The sequence below is a fragment of the Amblyomma mixtum genome, chromosome 8, assembly GCF_055824585.1.
Source record: "Amblyomma mixtum isolate Tamu chromosome 8, ASM5582458v1, whole genome shotgun sequence".
NCBI lineage: Eukaryota > Metazoa > Arthropoda > Arachnida > Ixodida > Ixodidae > Amblyomma > Amblyomma mixtum.
The window spans coordinates 13,249,074-13,263,995 of NC_143019.1; the positions used below are offsets into that span (position 1 = coordinate 13,249,074).

The window sequence follows — 14,922 nt, forward strand, 5'->3', positions numbered from 1 at the left end:
AAATCCAAGCAATGACATGCTGACAGAAATGCAATCCAATGCTGAACCAGCTTGTCTAATTTTTAATATAGTTTGTTTATCATGTCGGCTAACACAAGTGATCCTTTCAAAAGAGTGTAAGAATGTAAAGCTACATCATATGCAAAAAAGTGCGCCTGGATGGGATATAAATGCCTGTGGAGTTATGGCAAGTATTTTGTCTTCCGAAGTGATTGCGGTCACCACAGACTGGAAATCTGGACGCTTAAACTTCATGTAAACTTAAGCTGTATATTGACCCATGCGTATTGTGTTTCGAAAAGTTATTTGGACAGTTCTATTCACTTATGCCAGACAAACACCGATACCCTCACTCAGAGCGCAGAAAGTTGCATCAAAGAAGCGTACACCATAACCCTTCCTGTTCAACGAACAGTTACAACAGGAGCTTTTATAGTTCGCTGGCTATCGAAAACAAAGAGAAAAACGGAGAAGTAAGACAAATCAGTGCATCAGTGCATATTTTTGCATAACTACATGCAGCGCCATGTATCCCGGCCACGGTGGTTGCATTTCGATGGAAGCAAAATTCTAGAGGCCCATGTACAGCCGGCCAAATCTGCTGGCGTGCGCGACGGCCGCTTTTTCTGCGCTCCTGAACTTTACGACGGCGAAAACTTGCGTAAAACTCAATATTAAGCAGTGGCTTAGTGAGCCTATGGTTAGATTTGATATTTTCGCAAGTTTGCTTCGTCATAAGCTGCAGGAGTACGGAAAACGCGGCCGTCACGCACGCCAGCTAAAGATTTGGCCGGCTGTACTGTGCGATGTCAGTGCATGTTCAAGAACCGCAGGCGGTTGAAATTTCCGAGCCGTTCACTACGGCGTCCCTCATATCCGGAGTCGCTTTGGGACGTTAAATCCCCATAAACCGGATTATGATAAAACCCCATAATCTCTGCCGACCGGATTGTGACAGACTGCGCGATATCCAAGGTGGCAGTTAAATCAACGATTGCTCGCGAGAGGTTGCTGGGAAGAGCAACCTAGGTCTCCAAGCACCACCGGTGGCAGACGATATCATCGCAGGGCAGTGGCGCATCTCTTAATGGCTGCACCACTGCGCCAGGAGTAGTATAAGGACTCCCAACGACCTGGAAATGTAGAGGATGTGCAATTTCGCTTATAGGAGAATTAATCCACTAACGCTATTGTGTCATAACCTTAAGGCGGAGCTTAAGTGTCCATTCCAGGTATAGTGCGCCATCACTAAGGCCCCACACACCGATTTCGCCCATTCTTGCCTGAAGCCTGCTTCACCTTGAAAACCGAGCTTCGAATCGTAATCAAAGTGCTAATGCACTTAATTCGCACTTGTCATAATCACGCTATAAATCGCCCAACATTTTTTTCTTGTGGTTATAACAATCAACTGCAAAATACTGAACATGACCTGAACTGTACATGATGGAGATGACCGAGCTGGGTACATTCGGGACATCCTGCCTCACCCTTAACTCGTGCAAGTTACCCCCCTCCACATCACAACACCAACGTTTTCACTCAGTGTCAACCTCGCTACTAAATAGGCACAACTTTTCTGCCCCGATCCTCTCTCATCTCGTTCTGCCAGTGAGCAAGCCTGCAGATGAGTGCGAGGACGTCCATGTCTGGTCACATGCTGCCACATTTTAGTTTAGAAGAACTTGTTGTTGGGCTAGTTGGTAGTTATTCATCATTAAAATCAAAGGCGCCAAACCACACAAACACACACACACACACACACACACACACACACACACACACACACACACACACACACACACACACACACACACACACACACACACGCGCGCGCGCGCGCGCGCACACACGCACACACACACACACACACACACACACACACACACACACGCACACGCACGCACGCACACGCACACGCACGCACACACACACAGACAGGAGTTTAGGTTGACTCTAGTGTTCTCACTCCTGTTTACATCAGGTTTTTTGCAGTTCACATCTTTCTCGATCCAACCGACCCAGAAAAAAAATTAAAGCGGGCACTTAAACTCCCTCTTAAGAATAGGACGCGATAGCGACAATGAATTAATGTCCTTATATGCGGAATCGGTCACCCTCAACTTTACATTCATATGTCCCTGGGAGTACTCACACCACTGCTTCCGCAATGGTGCAGCGGTTAAGGAACGCGCAACTGCGCACAATGGACGTCAAAACTTTAATTGATGTCCTGAGAACGTTCAGGACGTCCATGGGACGTCCCAGGGAGTTTCAATGTCCATTGGGTGCCCTGCGATGGAAGGCGCTGCCGATGGGTCTTGGTGACCCAGGTTGCTTTTTCCGACCAACCTCTCGTGATCAATCATCAATTAACAGCCCACTGCCACGCTGGTCAGTATTGTCACAATCCGATGGGCAGTTTGCAATGACGCCACAAGGTCACGTGACCCTAATTGCCCACCTAGGTTGCTTCTCCGGTGGGGGGGGGAGCACATGGGTAACTCTCCGCCACCCTATTTTTAGCTTACAACGCTGACCACACCGACGCAGAATTTTCTACGTAATCGGGTTTTTAACGCTGTCGCGTGGAAATAAAGTAAGGGTCGACACTACCACCTCAACCCTACAGGCTAACTCACAGCATCTTTATTTCAGCATAACAAGGAAACCGAGGGTCTTTTTGCGAAGGCTGTGCCTGGAAGCGTTTCCTGTGCAGGAACTGTTCAGTACTTTCAGTACTGGAACTTGCAATACGCCAGCATCACATCCCCTTCCACGAACAAGTGGCTGACGCGATGCAGAGGCTGCAGCCGGTGCTGGAACTGTACGTAGTGCTGCCCGTTGACGGTCACATTGAAACCGCACTCCAGCACCTGAAACAGGAAGAGGAGTCGCTCTTCTGCATCGCCTAAATTCTGAAAGGAGTATAGCTATCAACAAGGTATCGATAAGTGATCGATAACTGATCGATAAGTTTTCGCTAAGTGATCAATAAGTGATAGACTTCCGGTTTGAGGGTCTCGACTTCCGGTCACGACTATTAGTTGACGTGAAAAGTGTGGAAATCTTTCTTGGCCGACGTCGATGTCTTGGTGTGACGTCATAAGGTGTGACGTCATGCTTACGCATTTCTCCAATGCGGGTGCCGCTGTGATCTCTAACGTTTTTGTATACGGATTACCACGCGGTATCCGCCTACGACCGCTAAGTAATCTATAATCGAATTCCTTTCTCGTGGAACTGTTTCGGTTTCGGTGAGGACCTTCGAAACAGAACCGGCGGAGGTGACGTTCACGTACCCGAATGAGCAGTTCAAAGGGGACACCCGGGGCAAAGGGGAAGCAGTTGTGGCCCTGGCGCTCTTCGGAGCCCCAGCCACAATTCTCAAAGCTGTTGCACACCACCACCTTTTGATGGAGCCGTGGGCTGAAGTGGAATGCGCTGTCAGAACCCGGGCCCCCACACTGGAAGCTGACGAAGAACCTGCGCCGCAATAACTTCGTTACTTAGAGTATCCCACTGTAAGGATAACTATTTCACGAAGACAATTTGCCTCTCACACAGACATAGCTAGCCTTGAGAGGGTCTTGAGAATGTTACTCCGCTTTGTGAATGCAAGCTTCGCATTCATTCACAGTGCGCGGTTTGCTGTAGTTAGCAATTGTAGTTCCAATACCCTAAGAGTAACTTTAGGCGCGCCCCAAGGGTCGGTGATAGGTCCACTTCTATTTTGAATTTTAATTAACGACATACCCAGCAATGTGTCTTCTAATTTTTGCACGTCCGCCGATGACTGCGTTTTTTACCGCACTGTTACTAATATCTCCGACCAAACAACGCTTCAAGACGAGCTTAACCGCATGCAAGAATGGTGTGACGATTGGTTAATTCAGCTTAACACTCATAAATGCAAACGGTTGTACTTTCACCGCCGCTGTAACCCACTTGATTTTCCCTTCGTAATAGCTATTGTCCATTTGCAGTCCGTTCTGTCATGTAAGTATTTATGTGTCGCCTTGTGTAGTGACTTGACCTGGACCTCACACATTACCAATATCATCGTGTCTGCTTATAGAACAGTTGGATTTTTACGCCGCCATCTCCACTATGCTCCTAAATTCGTAAAATTATTAGCTTATAAATCTCTTTTAAGATTAAAATTTGAATGCGCATCGCCCATTGGGAACCTGCATCACGCCTACGTCATAAATGCACTCGAATCACTTCAAAACAGAGCAGCCCGATTTATTCACTCTTCATACAACGACAGCGTGTCATGAGTGAAAGCAGTATCCGATTTATTACATCTTTCACTCCGTCGCCGTATTGCCAGCCTTTGCTTATTCCACAGGTTTTTCCATAGTTGACTTGGCTGCGCACCCTACATTGTCCCACCAGCCCGCAATCTCACCGCACACGTCATCCCACGTTCCCGCGCTGTCGCCTTTGCCGCTTCATTTTTTTTTTCGCGTGCAGCTGCAGACTGGAACGACCTATCCAACGACATCGCTGCCATCAAGCCTTCATCCGCGTTCGCCAAAAATTTTGCGAATCCCATTTCGTTGAATTAAAGGAATATAGACACCTAATTTTGGCGGCATGTTTTCTTCTCTATAATAATGCGTAAGGCATTATTCCGACCTCCTACGACCGTTAAATAATTTATAATCGAATTTTTCTGTCATGCTGTTTCGGTTTCAACAGCCAAATGATGGCTGTGAGGTCAAAGGTAGGTTATAGGTCACGTGCGGCATGAAAAAAACGGCGATTTAATCACTGCTTCATCCTTTTAATTCGCCAGGCAAGCCTTCCTCAAGTGCCGGAATGAAAACGTATGTGGAAGCATTGATTGCAGTTTTTCATGCATCACGTGACCTATAACCTCTCTGAAGCCACAGTCATCGTTCGAGTGTTGAAACCGAAATTGAAACAGCCCGTGAAAAATTCGATTATAAATAGTTTTCGGTCGGAGCAGGATACCACGAGGTAATCAGAGTATAATAACGCCTACGCCTCATTGCAAACGAAGAAAACACGCACCCAAAAGTTAGGTGTCTATACTCCTTTAACACTTGCTCATCGCAAATTTGTTACCATTTCTTATGTAACACCCGTCATCGGGTATTTAAGGAAATGAAATGAATCAATATGCAATGAGAACCGGGTTGGTGTGATTTTCGTCACAGCTCCAACCTTAACCGTGAAATAAAACAATTCATCTTAGAAACGTGTTCATGTGGGCAGGAGAACTTCTGCAGGCAGGGAACTTTAAAGAGGGAGGGAACTCACGACTTTGCATCGCAGAGGGGCCGTCCACTCAGTTGCACCGTGAGCCCTGGCTGCAGGCGCCCACGGGGCAGCGTATACAGGAACGGCGTGGGCTGCACAAAGGGGTTAGAGAGAGAGAGAACGATGCCTTCTAGAAAAGTGATTAACCAATTTTTCACTGCAAGACACCGGAGAAAAGTGCCCAGTGTTCTTATGGAAGATTATTATCGAAGCGGAACGGCCTCTCAGAAGTGAGCCCTGCAGGCACCTTTTTCAATCATGTCCTCCTGTGAAGATATTTATATTTCGAGGACCTTAAATCCTTTTAGGCGCCTCTCGTCTTTTCTCTTAAGAAACGTCTTTTTTTTCCCGGCTATACTGTCTATGGAGACCCCCCCCCCCCCCCCCATCCCTCAAAAGTGAATTATTAGCCACATTTGCAGCGCAAAACGCCGCCAGTTACTTGTTTGCAGACACATGCACAACATTTCCTACAGAATGTCTCAGTTATTGAAAATTGTACCATAGAAACACAAGGGTTTGTACAATCCATTCACGGGACATCAGGGGACAATAAATTTTTCATACTCATTATGCGCGTAAAGCTAAAAATGGTGGTCAGGTATTTAGGGGAAACCCCCATGGTTCAGTAGATTTGTAATAAGGGAGCAGTTACTCATTGACATCTGCCCAAGCGCAGCCATACGGTTACAAAGGAAAGCTGTACAGCTTTCCCAGAAACTTCGTAGTTAAAGAAAAATTCTTCCTGGTCCGGGGTTCGAACCCGGGACTACCGCTTCACTGGATCAGTCACTCTACCATCTGAACTAACCCGGACGGTAAGCTTATGGTAGGGCGAGAGCGAATTCATCAATAACTCGAAGTGGGAACAGTGTTGGTCAAATGTTTAGGAGAAAATCAACAACATTTGACCAACCCTGTTCCCACTTCGAGATATTGATCAATTCGCTCTCGCCCGACCCGGTTAGCTCAGTTGGTAGAGTGACTCCTCCGGAGAAGCGGTTGGCCCGTGTTCGAACCCCGGAGCAGGACGAATTTTTCTTTAACTGCTAAGTTTCTGTGAAAGCTGTACAGTTTTCCTTTGCAGCCGTATGGCTGCGCTTGGGTGGATGGGAGTGAGGAATTGCTTCCTTATTATAAGGCTAGAAATGCAGCAAAAAAAAACGATATTACGAGTGACAAAATCTGGCTACACGAGGATGTCGCAGGACGTGTATGAAACTCATTGTTTTGAGAAATGCTATTTTTCGCGGTCGCTATGAAACTAGAAAAAGCAGCCAAGTACCAAAGCGAACAGCGTAATTAAACAAACAAATAAGTAAATGCTAGCGGTCGCACGCTTCCAGCAAAGTTGCGAATTCGCTAAGTACATAACTGGGTACTATATATAGATCCTGAAAGGGTTAGCTTGCCTGTTCCAGTGGTACAAAAAGACCAATTGCTTCAATTGCCCCCGCTAAAACCGATCACTTTTGAATTAGGTCAGCCCTACCAATCTGCCCATTTCGTGCTCTACCCAGTTCCGTTCCACAATGCAAACAAGTTCCCTTCCATCAACTTTGCGTCACTATACAGCGCTGATGTACCGTGCATGGTGCATCACACCGCGCTCGTCAACAGATTTGGTGTTGGATGGCATCCTTGGAATGTGCGCGTCACTCACCGGGTTGCACACGATGGTTGGTTCACATGGTGGCAGCACTGGTTGGGGTACCTGCGCAAAGAGGACGCAGTTGTTGAGCTAAAAACGGCACTCACTTGTAGGGGTGCGCAAATAGTATTCCTTGGAATACTATTTGCGTCCTTGGAATGTGAATGTTACTCACCGGCTTACACACGATGGGTGGCTCATATGGAGGCGTTATCTGCATGGGTGGCTGTGCACAAAGGCCATACATGTTCATTTAGTAATGTCACTAAAATGGCATTCAGGAGGGAAAGAATCATGTGGTGCTGACTAATAATTGTTTGTTTTGTTCGCTCTGCATTGTTCGCATTGCACTGGACATGAGGTAGAGCTTTTAAACAACGCAAAAAAAAAAACATACACAATGTCCTACTGACGGTAGTATCACACATACTCGAATACCAGAGAAGGACTGACTTGAAAGTGATTTAAATGCGCTTATCAGGCTATGTGTTTGTAGTTATGTATCGAGGAAAAAGTATATGTGCGCATTAATAGACGGGTCCATAACTACACATGTATTGCGCCTACGTAAGACAGAAATACTTTTAGCTACAACCGTGGCTGGTGTCCCTTCAACTGTCAAAAAAATTTTCATAAATCAAATCGCGAAAAAAGGAAATCAAGTCTTTTGCAAGCAGTTTGCAAGATTCAAATGTAGCACGAGGGTCTTTTTTGCGCGTAATCTTGTGACAGAACAATGCTCCTATGAGAACTATCTTTCTTGTTTGCTAGCTTAAAGACTAGTACGTAACAGGCTGGCTTCTCCACTAGTTGAAATGATGGAGTTTATTCAGACTGAGATTTTCAGCGAACTGCGCAGCCTACTAATACGGCACTGTTATTTTGTTTTACTTTGATTTCCCGTTCTAACGCATGTTCTATCTAAGAGTCAGACCACGTCATCTTGCTGCGAAAGGATTTTTTGACATATTGTATGGCTGCTAGCCAGTCGCCTTTACGTGACGGCAATGAGGTTCCAAATGCCCCATCTATAGCCGAGTAGCCCTTTATACCTCTACAAAGGCGAGGAGCTGCACAAGTTTTCACTTTCGAGACTATGTAACAAATACAAAATATGATGGAAGGGAAGCTGTGTTGGTCAGTCCCTGTGCAGCGAACCATGCACGATTCTTTGGAATCGTGTACGTAAACTTGCTTTGCGGCATTTCTGAATTGAAAATTTAAGGCATCTTAAAAAAACTCCTTAAAATTTTTACTTCCATTAATGCTGAAATCCATTTCTGTTTTTCCTCCGTGTGTGTCACGGATGGCATGACAAATGCAAAACAGTCATGCAGTCTTGACATGATGTTAGTGTTGTGATAAATAGACTGGATTCCTTTTCCAGGTGCAGTTACCGCGTAACTCCGTGGTAGCGTCTGCTCGAATCGGTGAATGGTGACGCAGCCATCCACCTTGAGCCTCTCCACCATGGAGTAGTGCAGCCGATGGTTGAATTCAGCGAAGTGGTGCTTGTTGAAAGCCACCTGCAAGCATTGGCAAAACTGCTTCATCAGTTCTGCTCGGCAAGTGCCCAAAGCTTGACCAACCATATTCATAGTACTGTTTTCCAGCAGCACACGTTGCCAGCAGCATAGATCCTACCGACAGTAGTAGTAGGAGAAGTAGTAGAGTTTATTATTTAAAAATACAAAAAAAAGACGGGGAAAAATGGGACAGGGAGAGGATATCTCGGAGTAAAGAGGGAAGAGACAGCGAGAAAGGACAGGGCAGAGCTTCTTGCGCTATTTACAAAAATACAAAAAGTGAACAATTTTGAGCTGCTGGCTCAGTGATACTGTCAAGAAATTAAACCTTGATGATCACGGAGATGAGAAGTTCTAGTGAGGTTTTACGGGCACGCCGATCTGAGACTTTGAGATTGCTCTATGCTAGAAAGGTCGTCATTAAGTGAACCGCGAAAGTGGAGCTTAAAAGTGTACGTGAAACACCACATGAACGCTATCTTCAAGCCGAATGATAGCATAACCCAAGATCTCGTTCAAGCACCACGCTTATTGTGAAATAACTGCGCCCACTGCTCGTTGGCGCAGCTGCTGAACTTGGCTTGATTGCCTTTGCCTATCCGCTGGACCCTCTCCAAAGGATGCCATACTAGAGTGCGGCAGCCATAGAAATTTTCTCTGAGAGGGAGAAAAAAAGTCGCGAGACACTCCATCGGTGTTCCAGATAGCTGGATTATCCAGCCACAGCGTAATGTAAACAGATGTTTGTATTGTGGAAAAGCTGTCGCACTGACGAAGTTGCAACTTTGCTGTCGGGCTAAAAGAAGACAGAATTATACTACCGACTGCTCTGCTGTTTCCAGAAGTGTCTGAACAAGGCAAAGCAGCCTGAACTGACAAGACCACTGCGACATATGATGCTGTGCTTGCCCTGTAGATATTGATTCCCCCACCAGGGCGCACATACCTTGTAGCCCATCTCTTCGACGAGTATCGTGGCCTCGAAGCTGCATCCCTGCTGCACGGGCAGACGCCCGACGCGCTGCTCTCTCTCCCAGCAGCCGTTGCGGAATGTGTTGAAGACAACTTCTCCCTCATCGAAGCGGGGGTTGACGTGCAGGGCTATGTCGCCCGTGCCAGTCACCAGGTTGATGTGGAACCTGTACAAAAGCAACGAGTACGCGTACATGTGGGCTGTGATGCCTGCCCACACAGGCCCCGTACATTACCTCTTCGGGCTGCTCAGGACGCGGCCAGCCAGCTCAATGAGCGTGCCCGGAACGTGGACCGTACCAGGCACGAGCTTCTCCAGGGGGTGGTCCATAGCACGACCTGCCAGCAAGGGGCTCTGAGTTCTGGGACTTATTTGGGACCTTTCTGGGACGTGCGCAGAGCTGTGCAGTGATACTCACCGTTTCGAATGTCAGCAGGCGTGGCTCAGAGTATAGCGGCCGAGTGCAGAGCGACGATACCTTAGCTGTCATCTTCCGGCAGCAGAGAGACAGTTAAATACAGCAGGCGTTGCGTGACACGTTCAACGCACAAGGCGAGAAGCCGAACCAACACCGCTTCACGATTGGTAGTTGGTATTGCTTCCGCTTGTGCAAGCTTTATACTCCGTGGCAGGGATCGGAACCTTTTATTTGACTTCTCCCTCAGCCCCGCCATGATATTGGTCTGCGCTGATGTGCAGGGACTAATTCAAATAACATGCTCGGGGTAGCGGTGGGTTACGAAACACCTTATCTCTCAGCTACCAAAATCAGCGGATCAGGTAAATGTGGAAGGTATTAATTGAGGTACACTGTTTACGTCGTAGGCAAGAAACGGGAACTGTATAGCAGCCAAATACGTCAATGATGCTGCATCTATTGTTTCACGCATTACACTGATTGTCATGAGCGGGAACCGTTATATTCAGTTCCTTTTAAATCTCACCATACGCCCTATGTTTACGCATTACGTATCGGATCAAACAGCACTTACGGTATAATGGCAGAATATGAGACTATGAGTCATATGTTCCGCATCAGTGGGGCATCCAATAAATACTTCAGGCGTTAACTGTGCGAGAGGCCATACATAGAATGCTGCAAATGTTACCTGTATACAACTAAACAGCGGTTCGTGGGAGTTGTTTTTTTTTGTTCACCTGCTTATAATTGCCCTCTGCTTTTCGGATATAATTAAAGCTGAATTAAAGGGCGATTGCCGAGGTTTTAGACTTCGACGAGTTTAAAGTGGTCGAATGTGTGAAACTTCGAGGTAAAACATGCGAAGTCTTTTGGGCTAGTATTTTAAATAGCGACGTAATCACCGACTAAAATTTCGACAGCCTTCAGGTTTTTGAGCAGAGCACAGAGCCATGTGGCGGTGCACGGTGACGTCGTCTGCGGAACCGATACATTTATAACGCATGAACACTTACAAGGAAAAAAAAAAGTCGTCGCCATTGCAAGCAAAGCCCTCTTTGGCAGCACCCAATGAAGCTCATAAGCGTGTGTTTGACAGCGGCGGAAATTTGAAATCTGAGCGTCCATGAAGTCGTACCGAGCTTCGCAGCACTCCTCTGGTGCTGTGAGTCCAAGCCTAAAATTTAATCGTTCATTACTTCGGCATTTAAGACCTAGCGCAAAACAACTTGGCATGCTTTACCTACAGCCCATATTGATTCGAATACTTTAATATGTCTTTGCACATTTTCCCGAACGTCTGTTTTCGGGCTCTCATAGGGCGAGATATGATTTTTGATGTAGAAATGGAAAGCTTGTTAGTCTGTGATGTGTCATATAGTACCCCTATTTTGTACGTTCACCGTGATAGCCGCTGTCTTATTTCACACAGTTATCTGTTCTACAGGTTTATTTCTTTATTTATTTATTTTAGTGGACCGCCGCGGTGGCTCAGTGGTTATGGTGCTCGGCTGCTGGCCCAAAAGACACGGGTTCGATCCCGGCCGCGGCGGCTAGAATTTCTTTGGAGGAGAAATTGTAGAGGCCCGTGTACTGTGCGATGTCAGTGCACGTTAAAGAACCCCAGGTGGTCGAAATTTCCGGAGCCCTCCACTACGGCGTCTCTCATAGCCTGAGTCGCTTTGGGACGTTATACCCCATAAACCAAAACCATTTATTTTAGTACCTCAAAGACCCCAAACAAGGGGCATTACGTAAGGGGTGGGTTCTACAGAAATATCAACAAAAAACGAACATATTCTATACAATGCCAACATCGAGGTTCAAAATACAAATGAAGCAGGCAAACAGCTCTGATAATCAAAATGCAAAACGCTCAAATGCTTTCTAATACAAAAGAAAACAAAACAAGACAAGAATAAAAGACAGGAAGAAGCGCTGAACGCTGGGTAAGAATTCAATTACGGATTAGAGAACAGTAAAAACAGCATAGTAGGACAAAGCGCAGTAGGTCAACGTTAGAGGGGAAAGGTACACCAAAACCTAAAATGTGTCTAAAGATTTAAGCTTATCTTTGAATGCAAGCGTGTCTTCTATTATTACAGTGGCATTGGGAAGGCCATTCCATTCTTTTGCTGTTCGGATGATGAAAGACTGCGCAAATGTCTGTGTTTCTGGGAAACGGTATGGCACCTGTTGACTGTATTTGTGACGAGCTGAAAACGGAGTGTTTTGTGACGTAGATGCTTAACGGAAATGAATAGTAGAAACGATGAAAAAGGGCTAAACTGGCTAGTTTTCGACGGTGCTTTAATAATGGCAAGCTGGATCGGTTCTTCAGATCGGATACACTTGTGCAGGATGAATAATCGGAATGAACAAATCTAATGGCGTAATTTTGATTGTTTATATGCTCTCAGAAAGGTATTCCTCAGGTGGGTTCCAAATGCCGGCTGCATATTCTAATTTTGGACTTATTAATGGGGTGTAGGCTAGTAATTTTACATGTGCTTGGGCAAACTTCATTCAGCGTTGAAGATAGCCAAGGGATTGCCTGGATGCTACAGTGATGTGGCTGATGTGCGTTGACCACGCAAGACCGTCAGACAGGTGTAATCCAAGATATTTGTATGCTTTGGTAGCATGCAAAGAGAACCGCAGATAAGATAGCTATGTGGTATTAAGTTGGAGCGTCTATGGAAATCCATGACCTCACACTTAGCAATATTTAAAGACATTTGCCATTTGTCACACCAGTTTTCTTCTGCTAGTAAGTCACGTTGTAAGCTAAACAGGCTGGTAGTTATACGAGTGCCATTCGTACGGGACTGTCGAGGTATCGTGGTCCTGCCGTGCCCTCATAGTTACTTTTGCGCTTCATGACTTGCACTATCATTTAAAATATTGTGAGATAAATACATCTGTTTTGTTTGTGTGTTTTACGGGGGGTTTAACGTTCGTATGCGACTCAAGCTATGAGGGATGCCGTAGTGGAGGGCTCCGAAAATTTCGACCGCCTGGGGTTCTTTAACGCTCACTGACATCGCACAGGACGCGGGCCGCTAGAATTTTGCTCAATCGAAATTCCCCCGCCGCGTAAATATATATGAATTTTGTACGTTAATGGTTACGTGAGCAATATTCATATATAAATCCTAGATAGATATGAATTACATCAGAATACTGTTCACGTAACAGTTAGCATTTAAAGCATGAGCTATGGTATAACATCTTAACGTTCGCCATTGATTTGTCAACAAGAAAGTGCAAAAAATTGTTGTACAAATAGAGTTTAAATAAAAAAATCGTTGTTTCTATTTTTTTTTTGGTATAAGGAAGTCCGTCCGCCAATCCCACGAACCAATAGCTGAGACCGCCACTGGTATAGGACAAGTCGCGTAGGTTTTTATTTGTTTCGCATAAACAACATAACATAACATAACAACATAAGGTGTAGTGGCATAAACAAGGAAGTTTCCATAGCCGATTACGACAAAATATCAGAGACAAGCGTGAATTTTGCCAGAATACTTTACCAGAATATTAACCAGAATATTTTTACCAGAATTTACCAGAATATTTTTGCCGCCGACTTCGCCTACTTTCTCAGCAGTTTCCAAGGGTTACTGCAAACGAACGCTGCGCAATTTCTGCACCATGATTTACCTAGAAGTAAAGCCCCGTCAGTGAATCGGACCTCAAACTGATATTTTCATTTCCACTTTTAAAGCTTATGCGTACGGCCATTGTGAATTCGCAAATTTTATAGGCTTCACCTGACAAAGCCAGCTTTTTGCACCTTCTTTTTCACAGCGAGCTACGGAGTGCGCATACGCGCGACATCTTTTGGACTTGGGCGCCGCCATATTGCTCCATTAACTACCCTGAGAACCTGGCGTTACCACTTCAGTTATGCTCGAGTCAGGTACAGACAGAATTTCAGCGAGAAAGAAGGGTGGTACCCAGGGAACGTCTGGTAGCGACAGGTGCACATGCAAATCTAAAGCGAGCAATATGGCGACATATCTAATGCAGGTAGGCCTCGTTAAACAAAGCATTCGGCTGCTGACTCCATGGTGCGGCAAGTGCGGCATGTACCAAAGCAGCTCCAATCGCAAGAAAAAAAATCTCTGCCTCTCCCGTAAACGAGAGTAGAGTAAGCATGAAATGTTTACGGGCCTAATGTCATCTCGGTGGACACCCGAACCGCACCGTACAGGAAGGGAGGAACGCCACCACCCGTTCAGCGCGATGCCTTGCCATTTGAACGCAAGGTTTTTTGAGGAAAGGAAATGGCGCAGTAATTCTCTGCCATCTCGGTGGACACCCGAACCGCACCGTAAAGGAAGGGAGGAACGCCACCACCCGTTCGGCGCGATGCCTTGCCCTTTGAACGCAGCGCTTCTCCCCCGGATCACGTATGACAACGAAGTGTAACATGACATTTATGTGCTTTTTGCACGCGTTATTAGAAATCGGAAATTATAATTCCGTGCATTATCAAACCCACAGCTCCATTGATATCTTGATAAACATTGAGAAGGCACTGGCAGCAGTTATTTTTTTCTCGTTTGGAGACCAACCGGCGCTTGCATGCCGGTCGCGTAGGAGGGCTTAGAGAGTCTCGTTAAATCTCGTTGTCTCGTACGGTGCCCGGATGTTCTCGTTTTAGAGCCCGCGGCAGCAGTCGCCGTCGTGTTCTTGTTTCATAGCTTTTTTGTACCGAGCGACACTAGTCGCTGCCTTGGTGTTTTTGTCTTTGTGAGGGACTATGGTCCCTTTGTATGAATAATCAGTCCAATAAACTTCTCTGCAAGCCCGGATGACTGGAATTCAGTGACCGGATGAGTGGATTTCAGTGCCCGGATGACTGGAATTCAGTGCCCGGATGAGTGGATTTCAGTGCCCGGATGACTGGAATTCAGTGCCCGGATGAGTGGATTTCAGTGCCCGGATGATGGCTCTCGGTCTCGGCGTGACGTCACCACACTGCCGACAACGGGAGCTAAAAGCATTTCATGCTTAAAATCTGGCGGGCAAACTAGAGAAGATACGTTCGAAG

General features: G+C 46.1%; 1 protein-coding gene across 1 annotated transcript; it reads right to left on the reverse strand.

Annotated features, from left to right (window-relative positions):
• Nucleotides 1-2,735: 2,735 nt before the first annotated feature.
• Nucleotides 2,736-9,932, reverse strand: LOC149331391 (galectin-4-like). Its single transcript, XM_089555490.1, has 8 exons — nt 9,857-9,932; nt 9,678-9,780; nt 9,416-9,608; nt 8,307-8,469; nt 6,956-7,002; nt 5,293-5,384; nt 3,303-3,486; nt 2,736-2,876 (listed from the first exon to the last, which is right to left on the reverse strand). The coding sequence occupies exons 1-8, from the start codon at nt 9,930-9,932 to the stop codon at nt 2,736-2,738; spliced, it is 999 nt and encodes a 332-aa protein (XP_089411616.1).
• Between the last annotated feature and the right edge of the window lie 4,990 nt (nt 9,933-14,922).